A 26,365-nucleotide genomic window follows, 5' to 3' on the forward strand; every position below is an offset into this window, starting at 1 on the left:
GAACCTCTTGGAAATGCAGATTCTCCAGCAATTCCGAGTTTTCCAGCAGTTTCCCAAGTCAGGGACAGCACTCAGGGTGATGCCACTGCAGGTTCAAGTTTGAGGACCACTGGTCTAGAATGGACTTGCTCTCTCCCCTTCCTCCTTCCTCTCTCCCGCTTCCTGCACTCCTGCTGGCTGGCACTTCCTCCATGCAGCTGCTGGTTTCTGAGGGCCGCCACCAGGTGTCAGGGCAGCCCCAGGAATGTTCCGGCTGTCCCACCTTCCCTGCCAGCCTGGCCTCTGCTGCCTGAGGAGGTGTCCTGAGAAGGGAAGTGGCTTCCCGAGCTTCTTACAGGATGAATGTTTCCCTGTGCTTTTCTAACTGCTCAGGGTGAGTCATCTGGGCCTGAAGGCGGTGAAGGTGGCAGATATGTCAGCATCCTGTGTGGTGGGGACAAGGACAACCCCACAGCACCTAGTGGTATGTTATGAGATTTAGGGGGCACACCCAACTCCTCCTCTACTACTCCCCTAAGTCCTAAGTCCTCACTCTCTTATTCTGCCCTAGGAGGCTTCTCCAACCACCCTGCTCTGTGCCCCATTGTGACTCTGGCCAGGGCCTCAGACCCTCCACCCAGTCCAGTCCTCGCAGTGGGCCTCCCAGGCCTGTCCTGCTGTGCCAATGCTGAGGCCGACTTTGGGCTACTGGTCCAGGCCCTGCCCAGTCCTGTGACTACACGTCCCTAACCACCACCACAGGCTTGGTGGGCCACAAACCTCCTCCTGAACACAGCCCATAGCCCATGGCTTTGCCCACGGTCCCCTCCCAGCTTGCCCGCTCCAGCTCCCCTGAGTTCAAAGCCAGCCCACACCTTCCCATGCGCTGGACACCCTCCCCGGCGCTGGTGCAGGAGGCTGAGTAGGGCAGGCAAGGTCTCCGCCTGCAGCCACACCAACCCAGCGGCTACCCTCCCAGCAGGGCTGGGCAGAGCGTCGGGAGGACTGCCCGGGTCCGGAAGGGCATATGCTGGATTCCAGGCGAGGAGCTGCTGTGCTAGGCCCCCAGGCGTGCTCAGGTGGGAGTAGCTATGGGCCATGGGCTGCGGGGGCAGCTAACAAAACAATACCATTAAAAATGGGCAAAGGACAGAAATAGAGACATACAAATAGCTAAGATGTATATGAGAAAATGTTCAACATCATTGATCAGGGAAATGCAAATCAAAACCACAGCGAGATATTATCTCACCTCACTTAGAATGGGTATTATTAATAAAACAAAAAATAACAGATGCTGATGAGAATGCAGAGAAATGGAAACTCTGCTACACTGTCAGTAGGAATGCAAATCAGTACAAGCATGATGGAAACAAGTATAGAGAATTCTAAAAACACCGAGAGCTATTGTATGGTCCAGCAATCTCACTGGGCGGGGAGTGGGGGTGTGTGGGGGAGGGGTATTCTTCCAAAGGAAAAAGTTCAGTGTAACAAAGGGTAACTTGCATGCTTGTGTTTATCACAGCATTATTCACAATAGCAAAGATACTGAGTCAATGCAAGTATTCAACTGATGAATGGATAAGTAAGATGTACTAAATACACACAGTAGAATACTATTTGGCATAACAAATAATGAAATCATGTCATTTTCAGAAATAAGGGTAGATCTGGAAGTCATTGAGTAAAATAAGCCAGGCACAGAAGGACAAATACCGCAGGTTCTCACTCACATGTAGGAGCCAAAAAAAGCTTGATCTCATGGACCCAGAGAATGCGATGGCAGTACCAGAGGCCGGGAAGACGGGGTGTGGAAGGGAGAATGAAGAGAAGTTGGCTATTGGGTACAGACCTGCAGTTAGAAGAAATAAGCTGTAATGTTTGACAGCAGACTATGGTGACTAAATAACAATATTATGTGTAAATATTCGAAGTAACCAGAATACACATTTTATGCATGTAACAAGCATTTGTATTAAGGAAGGAGACCACTACTACTACTGCTGCCCTCCTCCCCCCACCTTGCCTAGTTCAAAGACAGGAGAAAAGAGAGAGAGAAACAAAAGTAAGATAAATAGCCAGACAACCTTGGCACCACTACCCAGTCCTATGAGTTAAACAAAGTAATAATAATAACATCAACCCCTGGCCTAAACTACTTGTGTTATCTGTAAATTCCAGACACTGTATGAAAAAAGCATTGTAAAACTTTTTGTTCTGTTAGCTGATGCATGTAGCCCCCAGTCACATTTCCCATGCTTGCTCGATTTATCACGACCCTTTCACGTGGACCCCTTAGAGTTGTAAGCCCTAAAAAGGGCTAGGAATTTCTTTTTGGGGGAGCTCGGCTCTTAAGACGCGAGTCTGCCGATGCTCCTGGCCGAATAAAAAACCTCTTCCTTCTTTAATCCGGTGTCTGAGGAATTTTGTCTGCGGCTCGTCCTGCTACAGTATGTACCCTACAAAGAGGTAAAATATTATGCGTCAATAAGATGGAGAGGTTATGCCCCAGCCTCGAGAGAGGGGCTCCTTGGATCCGCACAGCACATCCTGCCCACCTGCATCCTCTGCCCCACTGTGCTGGTCATATCTGGGCCTTCATGCTCCGGTCCCCAAGGCAGGTGGTGCTGACTCAGGTAACCACACTGTGGATCTGGCTGTTGGTGGCCCAGAGGGTGGGTGCTAGAAGCTTCCTGCTCTTCTTGTTCCACTGGGACCAGGTGGAGCCAGGCAGTGACAGGGTACCACCCTCTTGACCAGATCCTGGAACACAGGAGTGTCACCTGGCCCCTCCTCATCCCAACTTAGTGCCCAAAGTACCCCTGGGCCCGGCATGGCTGGGCTGGAACTCGGGGATGCAGCTCAAGCCTTGTGGCATCTCTGGGTTCTCTGTCCACTGAGGGTGCCCTGGGACCCAAAGCTGCCGGGAAGAGATTGGCTTATCCTCATGCCCCCACCCAGGCGTCTCGTGCTCCGCTTGTTTGACTGTTACAGCACTTCATGTCAGGGACAGCACCTCCTGTCCCTCCTGTCAGGAAGGACACAGACAGCAGGTGCCTGGGGGCAAGGCATTTGCCAGGTAACTCAGGCTGCGAGTGCTGGAGCCGGGATTTGAACCCGGATCATGGCACTCTGTATGGGGCAATGGAAGATATGGGGATGTCCATGCAGGAAGGAAGGGCAGCCCGGTCCCACTGAGCCCAACTGGAGGAAACTGCTCAGCCTGCAGCTGGGGGGAGAGACCAGGAGGTCAGGCTTCCCCTTGCTTCCTGGTTCGGGATCACAGAGGGACAAGGAAATTTAGTGTGTGTGTCTTTTTTCTTTTTATTTCATTCAAAATTTAGTTTATTATCAAGCAAGAGGAGCTTATGCAGCAGGAGGGTTGAGGTGCCACTGCCCTGGTCCAGCTCAGACGCCAGCACCAGGGAGGCGGGAACAGTGTCGTGTTCCCAGGATCTGCACAGGGGGGTGACTTTCTGCATCTCCCCATCCGTGGGAGGTGCTCCTCCAAGCCTCCTCTTGCCAGCCTGGACACAGCAGCCTGCACCTTGACCCTATTGCATGCCAGTGGAGCAGAGCCCCCCAGGCCAGAAGCCCCACAGCTGTTGGCTCTGGCTTGGACACCAGGCAGGGGGCACCGGGGCAGGAGGTGGCCGCGATCCTGTGACCGCAAGTGCCCCCTCGCTGATGGCCTCGTGTTCTGTGTGCCGACCAAAGAGGAGCAAGTGTGGAAGGCACCTCAGGCAGGCACTGGGCTCGGTGGGCGTCTTGTGCTCCGCGATTTTGAGGCCATTTGCAGCCAGCTCCCTCAGCCCGAGTTCCGAGCTGCAGCCGCTGCCAGGCACAACAGCACCGCCAGGAGTGTCTTGGGGGCTTTCTTCATAGGAGGCTGTCAGCATCCTCAGGTTCCAGGCGCTCAGGCCCAGTCCTGCTTCAAGAGGCTTTTTTCCCCCACCAGAGGCTTCTCAATGGCCTGAAAGCTCCTATGACTCGGCAAAGTTTGCTGGGAACACAAGGCTGTCAGTGACATTCGTGGCGCCAAGACTTAACCATGCGGGTTGCACGGATCCGCCACTGTCTGTGCCACGTGCACTGGCGCCACCTGAGATGCACGCCGCACGCCGCACGCCGCACGCCGCACGCGCACGCCGCACGCGCACGCCGCACGCGCACGCCGCACGCGCACGCCGCACGCGCACGCCGCACGCGCACGCCGCACGCGCACGCCGCACGCGCGAAACGGTTTGGCTGGCCTGTAACGGTTTGGCTGGCCTGTAACGGCTTGCACGCGCACGCCAGACGCGCTTAACAGCTTGGCTGGTTTGTAACGGCTTGCACACGCACGCCGCACACACGTAACTGGCTGACCTGTAGCGGTTTGCACGCGCACGCCACACGCCTAACGGCTTGGCTGGTTTGTAACGGCTTGTACACGCACGCCACACGCGCGTAACTGGTAACTGGCTGGCCTGTAACGGCTTGCACGCGCACGGCACACGCGCGTAGCGGCTTGGCTTGGCTTTGCGTTCTTTGCTTGGCTTGGCGTCGGTCGCTTGGCCTTCTGTTCCTCCTGGAACCTCCTTGGATTGACGTTTTCTCCTTTGGGTTGACCTTTCCTCCCTAGTTCCTTTGCTGGGCTTGACCTTTTCTCTGCTGGGTTTGGCATTCCCTTGGGTGGGCTGGGTGTTTTATTGGGGGGGGGGGGTGGCCCTTCCTTGGGTGGGCGTGGGTTTTCCCTGGGTGGGGTGGGCTGGGCTCCCCTGCTGGGGTTGGCAGGTTTTGGCTGGGATTGATCTTTCTCTTCAAACAGATCGGAAACCCGGAGTTACCTGCTAGTTGGTGAAACTGGTTGGTAGACGGGATCTGCTGTTAAAAGCAGATGGTGGCTGAAGTCGGTTCCATGCCGGCTGCGTCCTCTGTGAAGAAGCCATTTGGTTTCAGGAGGAAGATGGGCAAGTGGGGCTGCCACTGCCTCCCCTGCTGCAGGGGGAGCGGAAAGAGCAACCTGGGCGCTTCTGCAGACCAGGACGACTCCGCTAGGAAGACACGCAGGAGCAAGATGGCCAAGTGGTGCTGCCACTGCCTCCCCTGCTGCAGGGGGAGCAGGAAGAGCAACGTGGGCGCTTCTGGAGAGCAGGATGACTCTGCTATGAAGACACTCAGAAGCAAGATGGCCAAGTGGTGCTGCCACTGCCTCCCCTGCCGCAGGGGGAGCGGCAAGAGCAACCTGGGCGCTTCTGGAGACCAGGATGACTCCGCTGTGAAGACAGTCAGGAGCAGCAAGAGCAACGTAGGCGCTTGGGAAGAATACGACGATAGCGCCTTCGTGGAGCCGAGGTACCACGTCCGTCGAGAAGATCTGGACAAGCTCCACAGAGCTGCCTGGTGGGGTAAAGTCCCCAGAAAGGATCTCATCGTCATGCTCAGGGACACTGACGTGAACAAGACGGACAAGCAAAAGAGGTAACGGGGCCTGGGCTGGGAGGAGGAGGGACGTGGGGGGATGATGGGGACATACCCTCCTGGTGGGGGAGGAGGGGGACCTGGCTTTCTTGTCTCCGCAGGCCCCATACCACCCTGGGTGTGGAAACCTCAGCGAGGTCAGAGGTCAGGGCACAGGTCCCTTCGTGAGCCGCAACACAAAACAAAACTTGAGCTGATTTCCAATCCAATTATAATTTCCCTCACAGAACACTAATAAATGGTTTTAAAGTGATTTAACTCGAAAAATTAAGTTGATGCAGCGGATTATTTTTAATGTACACATTTTAAAGCAATGTTCTATGTATTATAGAAAAGTGTATATTGAGAACTAAGAACGAAGCCCCATAACATATCAACTTCAAGGCTAAATATTCTTCAAATAAAATCCAGTATGGATTTTTTATCGATGTACCCTATGTAAATATGTTCTTTACTGAGGAACCTTAGAAGGAAACTGAAATGGCAAGAAGGTTTGTGTGCTTGAAAAGGAAGATTGAATTTTCTGAAGATGTGAGCTTTTTCTGTTTATCACTTTTACCTAAGCCAAATAAAAATAGGAAAGTTTTAGAGTTTTTACACATGCTGTCTTTTATTATTGTGATAAATTATTTTTTTTGTAACAGAATGGAAAAAGACTTGCTTTTCCAGATATCAAAATGTGCATGTGCTATTTCCACAAATTGTTTACTAACAGCTGAAAAGATCAATGAGTAGAACAGAATAGGAAATCCAGAAATACCCAAATATATGTAAGAATTTAGCACTTGATAATGGTGATATTTTGTATTATTTAAAAAAGGTGGATTGTTCATAATTCATTTTTGGAGAAAACTAGCTAGATTTTTATGTCACAAAAATAAGAGTATAGATTAAAAATTTTAAATATACAAAAGGAGAAACATACCAGAAGAAAACACAAATGCCTATTTATATATGCAGATATATATATATATATATATATATATATATATATTTATATATATATATATATTTTTTTTTTGACAGAGTCTCACTTTGTTGGCCAGGCTGGAGTGTAGTGGTGTGTTCTTGGCTCACTGCAATCTCTGCCTGTTAGGTTCAAGCAATTATCTGCTTCAGCCTACTAAGTAGCTGGGATTAAAGGCGCCTGCCACCATGCCTGGCTAATTTTTTTTTTATTTTTAGTAGAGATGGGGTTTCACCATCTTGGCCAGGCTGGTCTTGAATTTCTGTCCTTGTGATCCATGCACCTTGGCCTCCCAAAGTGCTGGGATTACAGGCGTGAGTCACTGTGCCCGGCCTATATATGCAGATGTAATAATAAAATAAGCATTCTAAAATTGGGCATAGTACTTTTTAGCGTATCTACCAGTGACCTATGTACGTAGGAAAACAGTGTTCCTGGTAGGAGAAGGAATTTAAGTTAGAGGAATGAAATACTGTTTTCTACTTAAGTTAGAAGAGGAGTGAAAGGCCGGGTGCAGTGGTTCACGCCTGTTATCCCAGCACTTTAGGAGGCTGAGGCAGGCGGATCACAAAGTCAGGAGTGTGAGACCAGCTTGGCCGGTGTGGTGAAACCCCATCTCTACTAAAAATACAGAAAATTAGCTGGGCATGGTGGCATGCACCTGTAATCCCAGCTACTCAGGAGGCTGAGGCAAGAGAATTGCTTGAACCAGGGAGGTGGAGGTTGCAGTGAGTCGAGATCACGCCACTATACTCCAGCCTGGGCGATGGAGTGAGAGTCCATCTCAAAAAAAAAAAAAAAAAAAAAAGGAATGAAATACTGTTTTTTATCCACAAAGTTTGTGAGGATGAAGAACAGTGGTACATATATAGTTGTTCAAAGTTTTAAGTTGCTGCAGCTTTTCAAACACACACTTTAGTGGTAAGAACCACATTTTTTAAATGTATATGCTTTTTACTGATCAATTCCATTATACTGAAATATCTTTACGAAACAGATACATCTGTTTTTCTTAGTATTGCTTAAAACAGCAGTGTATTTAGAAGAATTCATAGATTTTATGAACAAATTTTGGTGCATCCATAGGATGGAATAATAAGTAACTATTGAGGGCGTCAGTAGATACAGAGATATGTTGACATGCAAAGATGTACTTTGCTATATCAAGTGAGAAAAAAATCAGTTTGTTACACATATACACAAATATAATCTGCTCTTGTGTTAGCTGAAAATATGTAGAAAATATAATCAAACTTATTTCTGGGGATTTGTAAGTGAATTTTTTTCCTTTCTCTTATCTGTGATTTCTGCAATGAACATCTGAAGTTTAGTTAAGATTCATTAGTAATGAAATAATCCTTGGGAAGAGAAGGAATATGCTGCTTGCATAGATACAACTAATTTCTCACATTCTATTATTTATTTTTATTTCTGTGGATGGCTGTCTTCTGTGAACTTTTATCCTCTTCAGAAGTAGAGAGATTCTGTTTACCTGTTCCTGTAGATTTTATTGTATATACATTTTATTATATAATTATCTTTTCATTATATATAGGTTAACATGTGTAAAAAGTGTGATTCATTTTAGTTGAGTTATGTACTTATGAAAATTAAAATAGCAAATATAAATGATTATTACTGTTGCAGATGTATTCTCCTACTCTACAGCAGTTTCCTTTAAAAATATTGAACTCCCAAGCTGCGTTTATCCATTCTTTCAGTCCATTTAGTCATCAGACATAAGCCAGACACCTATTATGTGGCAGGCGTATTCTACTATCTCTCAGGATCCTTCCATCTTTGAAAACTTCATGTTTACCTGCTGGGCATGAGCAAGCTGAGAGATTTAAAGTTGGAGCATTAGGACTTAATCTCAATTGAAGCTTTTCCTCCCTCCTTTCAAACAAAAACATTTCTGAAGGTAGAAAATAGTAAAAGATAACCTTTAATTGCCTTTTTGAACATTTATAAGTCTTGGATAAAGACTGTTTTAGTTGTTTTAAGAACTAAAATGTGGTAGATAAACAGCAGGGACTACTATGCAGCCATAAAAGAAAGAACGAGAGCATGTCCTTTGCAGGGACATGATGGTGTTGAAAGCCATTATTCTCAGCAAACTAACATAGGAAGAGAAAACCAAATACTGCGTGTTCTTACTTATAGGTGGGAGCTAAATGATAACACACAGATACCTAGAGGGAAGGAACACGCACTGGGGCCTGTCGGAGGTGGAGGGTGGGAGGAGGGAAAGAAGCAGGAAATAGAGTGAACGGGTACTGGGCTTAACGCCTGGGTAATGAAATCATCTGTCCAACCAACCCCCTTGGCGCACGTTTACCTGTGTAACAAACCGGCACATCTGCACCTGTACCCCTGAATGTAAACGTTGAAAAAAGCTCCACAAATAGTTTCATAAATCCATTTTAAAAAGAGGAAATTTATAACAGTCTTAAATCCTAATAGGAAAGATTGGAAATATCTGATGTACATACATTGTATAAATCTAAGTATTGAAACAAATGAGCCCATGGTGTTTATTTGAATTTCCAGGTTTTCTTTGGCTTAAAGTTTTTTGAAAACCAAAGTAAGAATTAGTTTATTTTAGAAATTTGTTTTTGTTTTCACCTCAGCCCTCTTATTCCATAGTTTTTTTAAGAACTAAAATTTATCTAAATGCTGGTCATCTGACTGGAACTGCCCCAGGCCTGTTATAACATATTCTACTTAATGTAAGGCACCAGGGGTTATATGATGCCCCATTATTTTATGTCTCAATAAGAGAATTATTTAAATGCCGCCAATTATAGTAAATCATGAGTTATAAGTGGTATTTCAGTGGAGACAACATGGAGATGATGATCATCTTAGAATCACTGAAATACAACGTTACCTGTAGTCTTTAAAACATACCTGAAAATGTAGGTATAATTGTATCATCTCACTTAATTCAAATGTCTTTAGGGTATTAGTAAAAATTATAATATCTAACAATTATTGAGCTGTTCTTTGTGTTAGGAACTATTCTATATCTTTTGCGTAGAGTCTCATTTAAGCATTACAGTGGTTTCCTGTGAGAAAGCTACTATTTTCATTCCCATTTTATTGATGAGGAAACTGAGACACCAAAAGGCTAAGCAACAGCTGGGAAGCGACAGAGCTTCAAGTAGGGTTCCAGTCCCAGCTGAATGTCATCCAAGGGCTGTGCTGTTTCTATTCAAATAGGCTGCTCTTTCATTAATACAGCGAGTAATGAGAGGTAATAAATAGTGTGCTTTCTTCATGGGAAAAGTAAATGTTTGTTTTGAAGGCAGAGTAACAGCAGGCTATTCAGTGTTTGTAATTACACGAATCATTGATGTGCCTGTAGCTAGTGCACTAACAATTTCCTAAAAAGTCTTCTCACTCTCCTAGGACTGCTCTACATCTGGCCTCTGCCAATGGGAATTCAGAAGTAGTAAAACTCCTGCTGGACAGACAATGTCAACTTAATGTCCTTGACAACAAAAACAGGACAGCTCTGACAAAGGTATGCAGTAGCCGACTATATCAGTGTGAGATGGGTTTGATTTCAATACATAGCACAAAAATGAGTTTTCTCCTTTAAATGTAACTAGTTGGTGAAAGCTGTGGAATGTTACTTTGAATTCCTAGCATTTATAATTTGTTTTTGGTCTAACACTGACAGGCCGTACAATGCCAAGAAGATGAATGTGCATTAATGTTGCTAGAACATGGCACTGATCCAAATATTCCAGATGAGTATGGAAATACTGCTCTACACTATGCTATCTACAATGAAGATAAATTAATGGCCAAAGCACTGCTTTTACATGGTGCTGCTATTGAATCAAAAAACAAGGTATTAGATCTACCAGTTTTCTTTTCAAAATACTGAAATGCATTCATTTTAACAGTGACCTGTGTAAGGGCCAGTTTTCCATATTTGGAAGCTCAAGCATAACCTGAATGAAAATATTTTGAAATGACTTAATTATCTAAGATTTTATTTTAAATATTGTTACTTTCAAAGAAGCATTTGAGGGTACAGTTTTTTTTAATGCACTTGTGGTAAATACTTTTTTGAAAACACTGAATTGGTAAAAGGTAATACTTATTATTTTTCATTTTTTCCCTCCTAGGTTTTTTTTTTTCCCCCTAATGAATGTAAAATTGCAAAATTTGCCCTGAAATAGGTTTTACATGAAAACTCCAAGAACACTTAAACATGTTTCAGTGAATAGAAATCCTGCTGCTTTGGCAAGTTCCTAAAAAACAGTAATAGATATGAGGTGATGCACCTCTCAGTGGCAAGGCTTAAGATATTTCTGATTGCTCATGAGGCAGAAGTGGAAAGGGAAAAAGAGCAATCAGAAATATCAAGGCCAGTCTGGAAATTAGGTAATAGAGGGAAAAGACCATGAAGAGGTTGTGTGCATATGCGTGTGTGTGTCTCTGTGTGTGTGTGTGTGTGTCTGTGTATTGTTCATTTATTTGTTTCCTTTTTATGGTGAGACAAGGTTCAATTTTAGAGAATGACAGTTTTCATTTTGGGAGAGGGAGTTAGTGAGTTGTGAACTGCCTAGAGATCAATTTTAGGAGGCCTCTGAAGAACCAGATTGGCAGTAAATAGGTGGTCATGTAATGGGAAACCCTTGAGCAGAGGGAATAACAAGTAATTAACTGACTTAGTACCCTATTCTGGTAGAAATGGCCAGTTAGAGTCTCAACTCTGCTTTCAAATCTAGCATGTCTGGATGGGAAGGTGGGAGATAAGGAGCTTTAAGTAACAAGATCAAGTTGGATTTTGAGTTTACTAGACCTTGTTCTTCTCTTACCGGGGAAAATTATGTGGTGTTTTCAGCAAATGAGTCTGTCTCCTACTCTTTCCTCTTTTTGGCCAAATCTTCAAATAAGAAAGAGAATTGGTCACGTGGGTGAGAAATGAGACTGAATTAACTGTCTGTTGTACTAGCTTCCAGCTAGAAATTTGCATCCCAGTAACCTCAGGAAAATTTTTAAATAATCAATAAGTCTAGGCTTTTTCCTGAAGATTTTGATAGAGTAAGTCCAGTAAAGCCTAGATATGTATGTTCAAAAATGTTTCCTTGAAGCCAGACATGGTGGTGCATGGCTGTAGTCCCAGCTGCTAGGGAGGCTGAGGGGGGAGGATTGCTTGAGCTCAGGAGTTCGAGTCTAGCCTGGTTAACATAATGAGACCCTGTCTCTAACATCAACAATAACAACAACAACAATTTTCTCAAAATCTGGATACACACCTGCTTAAGAACCACTGAATACATAAATGTAATATGTAAATTCTTATATCTCAGAAACTTAAGATATCTGTAGAAGAGTTGGAGTTGGATATGTGCTGATTTCTTTAAATCTTTCCTATCCAATTACATTAATCTGACTTTTTTTTTTTTTTTTTTTTTTTGGAGATGTGGTCTCACTCTATTTCCCAGTCTGGAGTGCAGTGGTGCAATCACAGCTCACTGCAGCCCTGACCTTCCTAAGCTCAGATGGTCCTCCAACCTCAGTTTTTGTATTTCTCTTCTTTTTTTAGTAGAGATGAGGTTTTTGCCATGTTTCTCAGGCTGGTCTTAAACTCCTGGGTTCAAGTGATTCACCTGCCTCAGCCTCCCAAAATGCTAGGATTACGGGTGTGAGCCACCATTCCTGGCCTAGTCTGACTTTTATCTCTGTGGTGAGACATTAAAATGAATATTATTGGCTTAATATTCATCAGCTTACAGAGTAATACCCTTTCCTTCCTACCGTCAGTTATTCGCTGCCATTCAGAAGGTCTTTAGAAATGTGCAGTGAGTAGTCTTTGAGTCAGTAGAGGATGATCCTCTCGGGATTTTGTGTCTCTTTGTTGTCATTCAAGTACTTAGGTCAGTAAGCCATTGTTAAGAGCAGAGTTTTCTCAATTAGAATTGTAGCAAATTGTAAAATTTTTTTTTGTCAATTGAAGCTGTATTATGGACTATCCAGTGTGTCTCATAAGTATGTAGAGCTTTGGCATAATCAACATGGGAGTTTTAAACACTAGAAACCATGGAGTTATTAAGAATACAGATAGGAATTCTGTTAATTTAGTTTCAGTAGTCCTATGAACTGATTATCTATTAACAATCTGGAAAAATTAAATACAGATAGATTTTAAATAAATAAATGTTGGGAAATTTTTTCAAATGGGCAGTATGAGTATTAATAACAATTTTTATTGCATGTTGGAGCTTGAACTTTTGGTAAAACATGTGAAACGAAAGAAATATTTTACATGCAAATTATTGCTTTATACACAACAATTTTTCTTAGGGTGGAGGATATAGAGATAAAAGATACAGCCCCTGCCCTCAAGAAGCTCTTTGTTTAGATGGGAAAAATATTATCATCCAATAATGGCTTGCCAAATGCTGGGTTAGAAGCAAAGAGTCTTGGAAGCAGTGAATGTTGAAAGTGAGTTTTTGAGATGATCAGAGTTAATGTGGTGAGGCAGAGAGGGGTGTTCCCAAGGGAGGGAGCAGCACGTGGGAAAGCACAGAAGATTGAGAAGGAAGCAGCTACATTTTACTTACTTTGTATGCGTGTAAGTCCGTAGGATCTTATATAAAGTTTCTGCTTCAGTTGAGGAATGTGTACTTTTTTGAATTACATTCTTTTTTGCTTTATATTGTTTTACAGCATGACCTCACACCGCTGTTACTTGGCGTACATGAACAAAAACAGCAAGTGGTGAAATTTTTAATCAAGAAAAAAGCTAATTTAAATGCATTTGATAGATATGGAAGGTATAGTTATTTCTTTCAATCTGTGTGTTGTTAACTAGATGGATAGCAGTCACTCAAGTCATAAATGTTAAATTAATAAGATTAATGTATACTTATGGGGACAGTGATCAGTATCAACACAAATCAGTCAGGTAGAAAAACAATTATTTGGACTGGGCAACATAAAGAACAGTTTTTGTAGGATTCATCTTCTCTTATTGTATTGACTGATGTTCTTTGTTGTATGATGTTTTGGTTACATGATCTTATGTTAGCTAGAGGGATTTCGTATTAATTTTATGAAGTGTGAACTTTAACTTTCAGTTTACTTTATGACTCAGTATTGAACTTCTTAACTCTTTCTACCAGTTTTTAACCTCTGTGTCTTACATGCTTTTCCACTAAATATGCTATACTAAACATAAGTAGGGGTTGAAAATTCTTTTGTCTTTTCAATGACTCTGCTTTAAGTTGCTTTCTTTGAAGAATATTAATGTTAGCTTATCCCTACATGACAATTAATTGCTATTCCCACATACTGTGGGTTCAACAGCTTTCTTCCTTTTTTATTTCCAGTGTATTTTGATGTTTTTATTTTTAATTGGTATGGAAAGAGGGAGTGAAGATAGTTTTAAGTGGATACACTTTTCCTTTCATGAAGGCAAGCTGTAGGTGGGTGATAAAGAGAAAAGAGCTAGGCTTTGGATTCACACAAGACGGAATTTAATTCCTAGCTTTCTTACCTGCTAGGTGTGTGACCTTGGGAATGTTACTTACCACCAAATGTATTGTCATATATGAAAAGCAGGAGAATATATGCTTCAAAGTTGACTGTGCATAAGTAAGAGAGATATATATGGCACTTAATTCAGTGCCTAGTACATGCTTATTGGCATCATTAACTGACACTCCTGTGACTACTATTCTTACTATTATTATTATTACTGCTTTCAGCATGCAGAGAGCTCTTGTTTATGTTACCCTCTAGCTAATTTTCTATTACAGCGTATCAGTCTAGGGAAGCTGTGATGAAATCTTCACTTAAATCTTTGTCCACTTCAGATAAGTGGCCCTAACATTGTTTCTTGCCCATCAAAGGACTTTAAATTAGTAGCTTCTACTATGCAATGCCCCAGTGAGATAAGAGGTTTCCTTTTTGTCCCTTTCTTTTAACCTTGGTGTTATTTTACAAAGATGAACACTTGAGCACCCAAGATGCTATGTCTTTTGGTGCATGTAAATGTTTGATTCTGCATGGAGAGACAAGATGTTAAATTGGTAAAATATATCAAATTAGCTTTAAAAATAACTTTATTGCAGTTCCTAAGGGAGAAATTATCTCTGTCATTTTAGAACCGCTCTCATACTTGCTGTATGTTGTGGATCAGCAAGTCTAGTCAGCCTTCTACTTGAGCAAAATATTGATGTATCTTCTCAAGATCTATCTGGACAGACGGCCAGAGAGTATGCTGTTTCTAGTCATCATAATGTGTAAGTGTTTACATTAAAAGGGGAGTTAATGCTAAATTGAGGTTTAAAATAATTATAACAATTGCGTCTTACGTATCAGGTGAGATGTCATAGTTCGGTTCAGGTAGTTTTAGAATGGCAGTGAGTTAGTACCCTGCATCAGCCAGAAATCAGAAAAAAAGCAAGACAAGTTAGAAGTACCAGTGGGTGGAGGATTCTTTATCTCAGGACTTTTAAGACCTTTATCCTTAGAGATCCCAACATTGTTCATTTCATCCAAGTATAACACCTATGCATGGGATAAAAAATGGTGTCACATCTTTGATTTTTCTGATTAGTTATTTGGGTCTTGAAATGTCCAGTTTAGCAGAAAGTCTTGTACTGTCCTCTGGGGACTATCTCCTACATACTCCATGAATTTTTCAGGAACCGAAGGGGTTCACTAAATCCAAGGAAGACAGTCCCTTTTATCAAGTCAGAAGGAGGAGGCAGAAAAGGACATTCCAGTCATTCTGTTGTTTCCATTGTTTCTGTGGCTGCATTGTTGCCACTCAAACTGGTCCTGCTGCCTGGTAATGGTTGACCTTTGACACCAAGATGCCCTTACTGATTCAGATCCCTCAAGCCTTCCTGACAATTCATGCGGTGACTTTGAAGTTACAGCGTATTTTAGTTCCCATACCTATGCTTATATTCTCAGCCATTGTTCCCAAAGCACCAGCACCCTGCTCTGGCTGCTGGGCATCCTGACTTTATCCGCAGACAAAGTGAGCAGATTGACCCTTCCCCCCATATTCAGAACCTAATGTGGAACTCACATCTTAGCCAAGAATTCGCTGAGACCTTCATAGTCAGAGATCCTTTGAGGCAGTTGTTGGTCTTTTCTCTAGCAGATATCAGGTGGGCTTGTTCTGAAGGGTCAGAGGGGTTCAAATAACGTGGCAGAAAGAGATCAGTGTTTGTTTCTTCTTCTTTGCTACCAGATCTGTGCTGTGAGGCACCTTTATATCCTGTATAGAACCTTAGGCAGGAGAAAGTCCTATATGAACCTTCCCCTAGCAGGGACTCCCAGTTGTGGTTGGCCCCTTGAGTGATCTGTTTTACATGATAATGAAAATCGTCCAAGCTACTCCTATCTCTAGCTCAAGATTTTAAAATGTTTTGAAATTCTACCTCACAGGAAGCCATTGAAGAGAATTCTCAGAATCTCTTCAATGGTTAGTTGGACTTAACAGAGCCAAGCCTCGTCCATGACTCATCACTAATCATGTGTAAAAGTAGGGCTTTGTGCTTGCTTCGGCGGCACATATCCTAAAATTAGAACAATACAGAGAAAATTAGCGTGGCTTCTGCATAAGGAGGCAGCACAAATTTTTGAAGCATTCCATATTCTGTGCAGTCACTGGAAGGTCATTTGAGTATTTGCTGACTAGCTGTAAGGAAACACTGTGAAGCAAAGCAAAAGATGGGTGCCACCAAAATACTGAAATTGTGATTTGCGCTGCAAAAATAGTCATGTAAGATGGTCTATGAGATGACTTAGAGCTGAATAACATGTTCGGTGCAAAATTATATTGTTAGCATGTATGTCGAAAACTAGAAAATGTCAACTTGCAACTTCTTCATGGAAACTAAAAAAAATAAAAGAGTTTTGGTCTCCCCTGCCAGCTGGCATTGAACATCAATATAAAGCGTTATCCTAACAAACATCTGGCTCAGAGTTGGAGTCTGTAGAGAAGGATCATTGGTCCAAGCCAAGTCTTAACATCCATTAGTTTTTCTGCCCTTGGTGTGATTGGCCAACTCCATAATAGTGGACAATCACATTAGCTACTTTAATGAGATATTTATGAATAAATTTAGTTGCAAACTATGACATAGTTGAGATGCCCTGAATTATAAGCCATAAGGAGTAGGACAACTGAAAAGCAAAATTAGGACTTAATAACATTTTCTGAAAACTACATTTGCGTATTAGAACCTATGAACAAAATACACATTGGGTTTTATTTGGGATTCCAAGATAATTTTAGTCATAAAGTTTAGGAACAGATTATTCCATAGCTTTACTATTTCTCTGAGCATTTAAAAAATATCTTGTTAAATCTTTATAACAACCTAGTGAAATATGAAATAAGGCAGCAAAGTCCTCACTTTGTTGAAGAAGGCATTGAGCCTAAGAGAAGCAAATTGTCCAAGAACAAATAGCTGTTCATTATGGAGCTAGGACTTACGCAGAGCTGAGATGCTTTCTATTATGTCATGATAATGTAAGCTAATTTACTGGGTCACAATGCCCTTGATTTCTGAGCATTTCACCTTACATTGTTTTCTTCTTTAATTAGAAGCTTAAAGAGAAGTTTGTAGAATGTACTCACAAGTGAATGGGATAATACTGTTAAGTTCTGATATTATGATATTAGAAATACTCTAAGAATTTTACATTTGGTAAGTATTTTTTATATCAGTATTAAAATAGTAATTTGGTTTATTGCATTTTATACATAGAATTTGCCAGTTATTTTCTGACTACAAAGAAAAACGGATGCTAAAAATCTCTTCTGAAAATAGCAATCCAGGTAAGACTTGTGATAGTGAATTACTTTAGGTCAGTTGTCCCCAACCTTTTTGGCACCAGGGATTGGTTTTGTGGAAGACAATCTTTCCATGGGCTGAGAGAAGTGGGAGTGGTTTCAGGATTATTCAATCATGTGACTTTATTGTGCTACTTTATATTATTATTACATTGTAATATACAATGAAATAATTATACAACTTAGCATCATGTAGAATCCGTGGAAGATCTGAGCTTATTTTTCTGCAACTAGACGGTCTCATCTGGGGGCAAAGTGAGACACTGACAGATCATCAGGCATTAGATTTTCATACGAAGCACACAGCGTAGATCCCTCATACGGGCAGTTCACAACAGGGTTCATGCTCCAATGAGTATCTAATTCTCTGACTGGTCTGACTGGAGGCAGAGTTCAGGCATTAATATGAGCCTTGGGATGTGGCTGTAAACACAGGCGAAGCTTCCCTGGCTTGCCTGCTGCTCACCTCCTCCTGTGTGGTGTGGCTCATAATAGTCCATGGACTGGTCCCAGTCTGTGGCCTGGGAGTTGTGGACTCCTGCTCTGGGTGGTCCTACCATAGATAAAAAAGTAAAGTAAGGAATTTTTGATCACAAGAATGCTAAGCACAAGTCGTGTTACACATGCTTGTCCCAACAAGGTTTCACTATTACTGACTTCATTCCTCCTCATTTGAAGTTGGAAAGAGATACATTTACTTTGTTGGAACAAGATGTGTTCTACCTGCTAGTTAATTGTCATGGTAACAGTAATTTTGTTAGAACAAGATGCTCTGCTATCATTTGCCAAAAGATTGCCATAATAAATATACAAATTGCCCCACTCTAGGCTCAGTAGATTATAATAAAAGTAGAAAAATGTTTCACAATAACAAAAATGCTAGTATGCTACTGGGTTGTGGACACCTGATACATTGTATAATCCAAACTGTAGGAGGACACCTTTAGCTATCTATTTATCACAGAGCTTCTGTAAGGTAGGTTTCATAAGTTGCGGGAGACAAAGGTGGAACAGATGTAGTTTTGATCTTTAAGGTGCTCATGATAGAGCTGTCTCCATTTCTGTGCTTTTTCAACAGAATTTTCAAAGAACACATTTCTATCTATGTTTTCACTTGTCCACTTAACAAATAACTATCAAATATCTTTTAGATACTAACCATTTTTGTAATGCTACAGAACACAAACAAAAATACAGACAGGAGCTTGTTATTATCATTGTCGTTTTTATTATTTTACTACTTTGTTCGGTGCTTGCTGTGTGCTAGATGCCCACTGGAAGCTTATAATTATGATTTATTATATATTGATTATGTGCCAGACATATGTGATGAGGAATAAAAGTTTTGGAAAAAAAACAGGTGTGATTTAAGGTAAACATACAGAGTGAGAAGAATTTTTCTAGGTAAAGAAGCAGAAGAATAATGTTTGGCAGAAGGAACATAGAACGAGTTGGTGTGTTTGCCAGAAGGAATGTCTAATGAGATTGCCTGTTTGGCAGAAAGAGCAGCAAGTGCAAAAGACAAGATGCTTGAGTGAACTTTTCAGGGTTTCTGAGCAGTTCACTTTTGCTAGTACCAAAAGTGTGAGATACCAGAGGTTGGGAATGAGGTGAATACTTAGCTAAGGCAAATTTATGGTAGACGTTTTAATACTGTAGAAATGAGTAGGTCTTATCCTGTGGGCCATAGGAAATTTACCAGATAGAATGGTTTGGACTGCAAATACTGATGAGCAGTGGCTAAAACAGTAGGAACCAGAGTTGTTTTGGTTGTTCGGTGATATCTTAGGTATCCCACTTGTTCCTCTTTCAGCTGTGCTGTTGGCAGTGTTTTATTCATGTCTCCTTTCAGGGTTGGCTAATCGCAGCAGCTCCAAACATCTTGTTCTCACAGCACAACATCACAAGAGCTGCTTTTCTTCACATGTGTCTTTTAAACAGGGAGAAAACTTAGAAGCATGCAAGGGGCTTCCTGTAACATTTCATTGGCTGGGTCACATCACATGCTCATTCCCAAACCAGGCACTGGGAAGGCAAATATGTGATTAGCTTAGAATAAACATTTCTGTTTCTGAGGCTGAGGAGGGGGATTGAGATAATAAATATCCCAATAGACTTGTGTTTCTTCTGCAAGAAAGAATAAGGCATGGCTATTGCAAGGGAGACCACAGTGTTTGCTGCAGAGGCTCATTGGAGACATTTGAGCAGGGGAATTGCAATATTAAATTTTAGTACTAAGGCCTTCTGGTCATGGTGTAAAACGAGTTAGCAAGCTTTTTCTGTAAAGGACCAGGTGGGTAATATTTGAGGTTATGTGGTCTCTATCATATCTACTTACCCTGCTGTTGTTTGCTGTTGTAGTGTGAAAGCCACGATGATGCTATGTAAGCAAAGAGGCATGACTGAGCTCCTATAAAACTTTATTTACAAAGCCATAGGCAGATCAGATTTGGCCTGTGGCCTATAGTTTGCTGGAATTGATGGAAGGGAACCAGGTAAAGAAACCAGGAGACAAAGGAAGCTTTTGCAGTAGTGAACTATAGTTTCCTTGTCACACATCCTTGGACTAGTATCAGTGTATTAGAAGGTTTTCACCCATCCACGGTGAAATAAATAAAGTTCAGAATCTCAGTTACTCATTTTAATATGTTGGCCTTTTTTTGGTGTTATGCTTTTTTCATTTGTTTTGCTTAATTTTTTTCATGTAAAAAACGCGTTAATAGTTGGCATTTTCTTTTAAATAAAAACCATTTTGTAAATGTTTATGTTCCCAGTGGTAGTGGGAGTATAAAGCAGAGGCAGAAAAGAGATATAGTCAATATGATTTAGTGATAATTGAGTGAGAAAGGTTTGGGGCACAGAGAGAAATGTCAGATAATTTCCAGCTTTCCAGGTTGTACACTAGTATTTAACCTGGATGTGAGGCTTTCATAATCTGCCTTCTGCCCCACTCTCCATCTTTAGCCCTTTTCCCTGTGTGCCCTTTCTCTGGCATTGATGACCTGCTGGTAATGCCCTGCTCACTCATCCTTCTATTGCAGGCAAATCCTTTCCCTCTTTTAGGCCTCACTCCTGCCCTTGCTGCTGCATGGCATGCTGTCATCTTTTCCTGCCTCTACCCTTTTAATCTGGCTAGCCTCAATATTTCAGTCTCTGCTTAGGCATGTGTTCTAGAAAAGCCATCCCTGACATGCCTTATTTTCATTCTTTTTAAGCCCTAATGCCTAGCATGTATGTAGCAGGACTCAGTAAGAAATTTCTGAGTAAAATGTGAGTAAGACGATGTGCAGGATTGTCCTCTGCAGTCTTGGAGCAGAGGGGACAGACACGTGGAGGAATAATGCACAGTTCGGGTGGTAAAGATGCAGTAGAAAAATCACTGAAGTACTAAGGCAGCCTCAGGGAGGGAGGTACCTGTTTATTTGGGGAAAGACATGCAGAATCAAGGAAGACTTCACACAGCATTGTTTTAAGAGATGAAAAGAAGGCTGAGTGTGGTGGCTCATGCCTGTAATCCCAGCATTTTGGGGGGCTGGAGCGGGTAGATCACAAGGTCAGAAGATCAGGACCATCCTAGCCAATGGTGAAACCCCATCTCTACTACAAATACGAAAATTAGCTAGGTATGGTGGTGCATGCCTGTAATCCTGGCTTGACAGGAGAATCACTTGTACCAGGGAGTCGGAGGTTGCAGTGAGCTGAGAATGCACCATTGCACTCCAGCCTGGTGACAGAGTAAGACCCCAGCTAAAAAAAAAAAAAGAAAGAAAGAAAAAAATAAATTTGTCAGAATCCTGGAGGGAAACATTTTAGATGTTAGGAAGACATTGTACACTAATAAAGGTGTCAGTCAGTAGTAATTTTGGGAATCATTTATAAGGTACTATTGTTGCAAAAAACAGGAGGCAGGAGAGACCCTGTGGGTGAAACAGGAGGATTTCATTTAGGTACACATCAGCTCAGCAGATTTGCATCCAAAAGCTGAGCTCTGAACAAAGGGAGGGCTTGGCTTATATAGGCAAGCTTCCAGAAGCAGAATAAAGGCAATTAATCATATAGTGACAGTTTTGCAACCTCAGCATAGCCTGTGACCTTGCAGCTGCTTTGAAGGAAAACAGAAAGTTGCAAAATATATGCATTTATAAAAATAGCTATGAGTAAATGCTAAGGGGAAGGGGAGATGGGAAAGGAATTTGTTTTCTTAACCTTGCTCTGGGATGTCTGGAGCCCATACCTGTGGGCTCTGGCTTCTCAGACAGGGTCACCCCGACCTTTCCTGGGTCCTGCCTGTTGCTATCCTTAGAGTCAGAGTAGCTAAGTGCAGGAAAACTAAATTTTCTTTTCATTACATTTACTGCTTCACTGTTAGGAAGTGGAGAACAACATACCATGTCACCTTATACGTTTCTACTGTATTTTAAAGTTGTGTTTCTGGTGGTTTTGTTCATTTCTGTTGGGTGGATGAATTTGTGAGTGAATCACATCAGGTGTCTCCCCAAGTGGTTTGTTGAAGTTTTGGATAATTATTTCCTAAGTAACTATTTCATGAAAGACTAAACCCTGAATTTATGAAATAAAATAAAATGTTGTCTTAAATCTATTTTTATAAAGACAATAGTTTTTAACTGTTCTAAGTGGTTCATTTTAACTGAATACATGGATTTCTCAACAGAACAAGACTTAAAGCTGACATCAGAGGAAGAGTCACAAAGGCTTAAAGGCAGTGAAAATAGCCAGCCAGAGGCATGGAAACTTTTAAATTTAAATTTTTGATTTAATGTTGTTTTCTTTGCTTTAATAATATTAGATAGTCCAAATGAAATTACCTTTCGGGCTAGGTTTTGAGAATCAATAGATTCTTTTTTTAAGAATTTAAAAATAGATTCTTAAAATTTGTTTTAATAAATTCAGCAATCTCATTAACAGAAGAATCAATGGATTCTAATTGACATTTGATATTTAACTTCAAAAACATAACCACTGTGAAATTTAAAATACTCTAATTTTGCAGTATTCTTATTTAAAATATTCTTATCTGCCTTTTTGATTAGCTTATAGCTAATCTTTCCTTTTGGAATAGAGGCAAAAACAAATTCCAGAACTTTGTTCTTTTATTTTTAAAACACCCTAACATGATAAAGTAACATCAATTATTGGATTATATTATTAAGCAGTAGAATTATGAACAATGTAATCCTGATGGTCCCTGAGCTGGATTCATGGTTAAGGAGCAATCATGGCCAGTGATTGAAAATCTGCAGTTTTCTATTGTCAGTCACTGATACCAAGGTTAAAGATATATTCTGCCTTGTGGTCTCTCATTGACCTCAGCGTTTCTGTTCAGGGAGGGAATCAGGTTCATAAAAGCAACCCAACTGCCTATTCCAAGAATCACATCTTGCAGAATGGGAGCTTTGGTGTTGAGGCACAAACACAGTAACATTCGAACTTACTTCAGTTGCAGAAAATCAGTACAGATTATCAAACAATTTTATCCACTGTCATTAGTACACATTATAGAACTGGACTTAAGCACATAATCTATATTCATAACACTCTCATATTACAGCATATAATTTCAATTAAAATTTAAGAATTTGCATTTCTTTCTGTTTGGTGTTTATTTCAACTCCTAATAATTTAAAGCGTGCATACAGTTCAGTTAGGAATCTTTTAAAAAAAGGACTTCAGTGCAATGTAGGGGCTCACTAGTTAGGGTTTCGTGAGGTAAACCCTTTTCAAGTGAGGAAGCCTTTGAAACACTACAAATCATCTGCTAATTCATTTTTGGTAGATCTAACACTAACAAATTAAGTTTAGTCCAAACAAATGGTGAAAAGTTAAGTTTGCTGGTTCATGTTTTTCTTCTCCCTTTATCTAAGGTGAATTATTTTTCACATGTTAGAAGCCAGTGATGTGGCAGTAGCTACATGTAGATTAAAAAGTTAATTCTTAATTTTAATTATTTAATTATTTTAACAGTTAAATTTTAAGTTTAATTATTTTCTTATTTTTCATTGTCCATACTTGATTACTGAAGAATAAAATTACTTTAAAAACATAAATTCCGAAAGAGGAGACATCACGGAAATACAGCAAGCAGATTAACCTTCTGTTTTTGCATTTGCAGAAAATGTCTGAAGAACCAGAAATAAATAAGGATTGTGATAGAGAGGTATACCTTTATATTCAGATGTTTCTGTTGAATTAGATTTTTATGTTACATTGTTTAACAAAGTGTAGTAAGTTTAGGCATACATGATCCTATCGTGTAAGTAGCATAAATCACCAGTGAAAAATTTAATATTTAACTCAGAAAGAATTCTGTATACTGAGTTTTAAAGAGATGCAAACCCTAGAGATGTTCTTTCATTATTATGGAATAATCCTGAATGGTGCCTTAAAATGCTAAGTAATGCCACTTTAGGAGCTTTGGATCAGTCATTTTATCTTTCTTGGTTTTAGTCTGATTATCAATAGATAATGTGGCTAAAGAGGACAGTTTCTTATTCTGTGTATTTTCCAGCTGGAAAATTGTATGGCTATTGAATGTGAAATCTGGGGAGCATCTCATTTTCTGGAATTCCACGCTTGTGCCTCAGCAGCTTCACTCTGCTCCTTGTGTTGTGGTGAACTTTGGTTCCCATGTTTCAGTGAGCACCATCATGTTTTCGATATCCCAGGAACCACATGAAAAAGGAATGATCAAAGGCAGTGGGAGAAGAATATCTTAGTGCAGAAAAGAGCAATCTTCCTTTCTACTCCTGAAGCCCCACAGTGTTTCATCCTCTAAATCTGACCGTTGAATGTAAAATCTAGGTGGTAAAGACAGGAGACACAATTTGCGTCTTTGTCTTTTTATGTGTGTGTTCCCACGAGTCAAATGGGGTAAATACATATATAAGATTCTGAAGAGTGGTTGGGAATAAAAGCATAAAATGAAGGAGGGCCCTTTTTGAATTTTGGAAAATTCTGTTTTATTCAGTAAAACAGAAATCAAGCAAACGTTTCAAAAATTTTACTGAGATACTAATGATAATTACATCATAAAATTATATGCTACTAGTTCTGTATATATGATTAAATTTAAATGTGAAATATTTTTAATGACTAAAATAATGATAAACTGTTCAAGTGATAAAATCAATTGAAAAGATCCTTTCTATTCAATAAAGCGATAACCATCCTTAATATCAAACTTCCACTCAAGGTTGAAGAAGAAGTGAAGAAGCATAGAAGTAATCATGTGGGATTACCAGAAAACCTGACTGATGGTGCTGCTGCTGGCAATGGTGATGATGGATTAATTCCACAAAGAAAGAGCAGAACACCTGAAAGTCAGCAATTTCCTGACACTGAGAATGAAGAGTGTCACAGGTAAGCCTCTGGCAACATTTAACAGGAGACAACCATGTGCTGTCAAACTAATCCTAATTTGGGCTAATATTCATGATGAACACATTTTATACTTTTACTATGATATTCAGCCTTGCCTGGTAATCAGAAAAATGAAAATCAGCAAACAATGAGTTACCATTTTTTCCAGTCATTAATTTATTTGAAAAATAACCAGTATTGGCAAATGTGAGGGAAAAGGCATTTTCTTTTCTTTTTAGTGAACTTTTATTTTAGCTTCTTGGGTACATGTGCAGGTTCGTTATATGGGTAAACTGTATCATGGAGGTTTCAGCTACATAAGAAGCAAAATACCCAAAAGGTAGTTTTTTGGTCCTCTCCCTCCTGCCATGCTCCATCCTCAAGTAGGCTCCAGTGTCTGTTATTCTCCTGTTTGTGTCCATGAGTTCTCATTGTTTAGTTCCCACTAATGAGTAAGAATATATGGCATTTGATTTTGTGTTCCTACATTAGTTTGCTTAGGATAGTGGCCTCCAGCTCCATCCGTGTTGCTGCAAAGGAAATGGTTTTGTTGAAAAAGACATTTCATACACTGTTAGTATACATTTTGAGCATTAATTTAGTGGCATATTCACACACACATATATAACATAGTAAGGATATATAATACATGTAAAGGATGTTTGTATAGATATGTTACATATATACTTACCTATATATTTATTACAGCATTATTATATCAAAAAGTTGGAGCTAGTCTAATTCCTTATCAATAGGAAATAGCTCAGTTTCCATACCCCCAAAATAAGGTAGTATAAACCATTTTTTTTAAGATGAGGTTAGATCTGGAGAGTACTGATTATTTCACAATTAAAATGTATTTAAAGCATTTAGTTTGATGACACATCTTAAGAATTCTTGTTAGAATTCTTGTAATATCTGCTGTGTTGCAAATGGAAGCTACATGCTACATTGACACTGTACTTTGTTAGCCACAAGATTGCTAGTGACTAAATTTGTGTTGTCAGTGGCCTGAGTGCTGAAATATTGGACCCTCAATCTGAATATTGCCGAGGGATTATACGTGGGGATCTAGATTTAATATAAACATTTCAGTGTATTGGGTAAAAATTTTATTAAAATACATCAAAGGATCTTTTATCTACTGAACCAGGAGTTGTCCAGCTTTTTCTGCAAAGAGCCAGTTAGTAAATATTTTAGTCTTTGTGGACTATATATATTTATTTTCTTGAGACAGGGTCTTGCTCTGTTGCCCAGGCTGGAGTACAGTTGTGTGATCACGGCTCACTGCAGCCTTGACTTTCTGGGCTCTAGCGATCTTCCCCTCTCAGCCTCTCTACTAGCTGGGGCCACGGGTGTGCAACGTCACACCCAGCTAATTGACTCCATGGACTGTAGAGTCAGTAAGCCTGGCTGCGTTGCAAGATACTTGACTTATAAAAACCGGCAGTGGGCTGGATTTGGCCCACAGGTGCTTATTTTCCGACCCTTGTGCTAAAAGGAAGGTGCTGCTAATGCAGTGACTCTTATTTGTAAAAGTCCCCTGCGTGTGACATTATCCTCCCTTTGAGAAAAGGATATATTTCAGTATTCACCTCACCGTATTTTTCAACAGTGGCTTCATAAAATTTTTAAAATAAAAATAAGATTATTTTCTGCATTTCTCCCACTTTATTCCTGTTAGTAGAACTCAGTATTTTACTGTGATCAATGACTTTGTATATTTGATGAGTATCAAC

General features: G+C 40.7%; 1 protein-coding gene and 1 non-coding gene across 3 annotated transcripts in view; both read left to right on the forward strand.

Annotated features, from left to right (window-relative positions):
• Positions 1 to 4,587: 4,587 nt before the first annotated feature.
• LOC135965071 (POTE ankyrin domain family member I-like) overlaps positions 4,588 to 26,365 on the forward strand; it is a 30,900-nt gene continuing 9,122 nt past the window's right edge. The window contains exons 1-10 of one of the 2 annotated variants that reach the window (XM_065520553.1): positions 4,588 to 5,210; positions 5,274 to 5,442; positions 9,821 to 9,935; positions 10,095 to 10,268; positions 13,100 to 13,206; positions 14,539 to 14,676; positions 17,164 to 17,234; positions 21,922 to 21,992; positions 23,380 to 23,424; positions 24,460 to 24,626. In XM_065520553.1, the coding sequence (XP_065376625.1) occupies positions 4,859 to 5,210; positions 5,274 to 5,442; positions 9,821 to 9,935; positions 10,095 to 10,268; positions 13,100 to 13,206; positions 14,539 to 14,676; positions 17,164 to 17,234; positions 21,922 to 21,992; positions 23,380 to 23,424; positions 24,460 to 24,626 (1,409 nt within the window). In that variant the 5' untranslated portion in view covers positions 4,588 to 4,858. The remainder of the gene's footprint in view (positions 5,211 to 5,273; positions 5,443 to 9,820; positions 9,936 to 10,094; positions 10,269 to 13,099; positions 13,207 to 14,538; positions 14,677 to 17,163; positions 17,235 to 21,921; positions 21,993 to 23,379; positions 23,425 to 24,459; positions 24,627 to 26,365) is intronic. The other variant, XM_065520554.1, reaches the window with a different exon arrangement.
• LOC135965221 (U6 spliceosomal RNA) lies at positions 15,943 to 16,049 on the forward strand. Its single transcript, XR_010578147.1, has one exon. It is a non-coding gene; the product is annotated as a U6 spliceosomal RNA (small nuclear RNA).

Source organism: Macaca fascicularis, chromosome 9 (genome assembly GCF_037993035.2).
Source record: "Macaca fascicularis isolate 582-1 chromosome 9, T2T-MFA8v1.1".
In the NCBI taxonomy this organism is placed as follows: domain Eukaryota; kingdom Metazoa; phylum Chordata; class Mammalia; order Primates; family Cercopithecidae; genus Macaca; species Macaca fascicularis.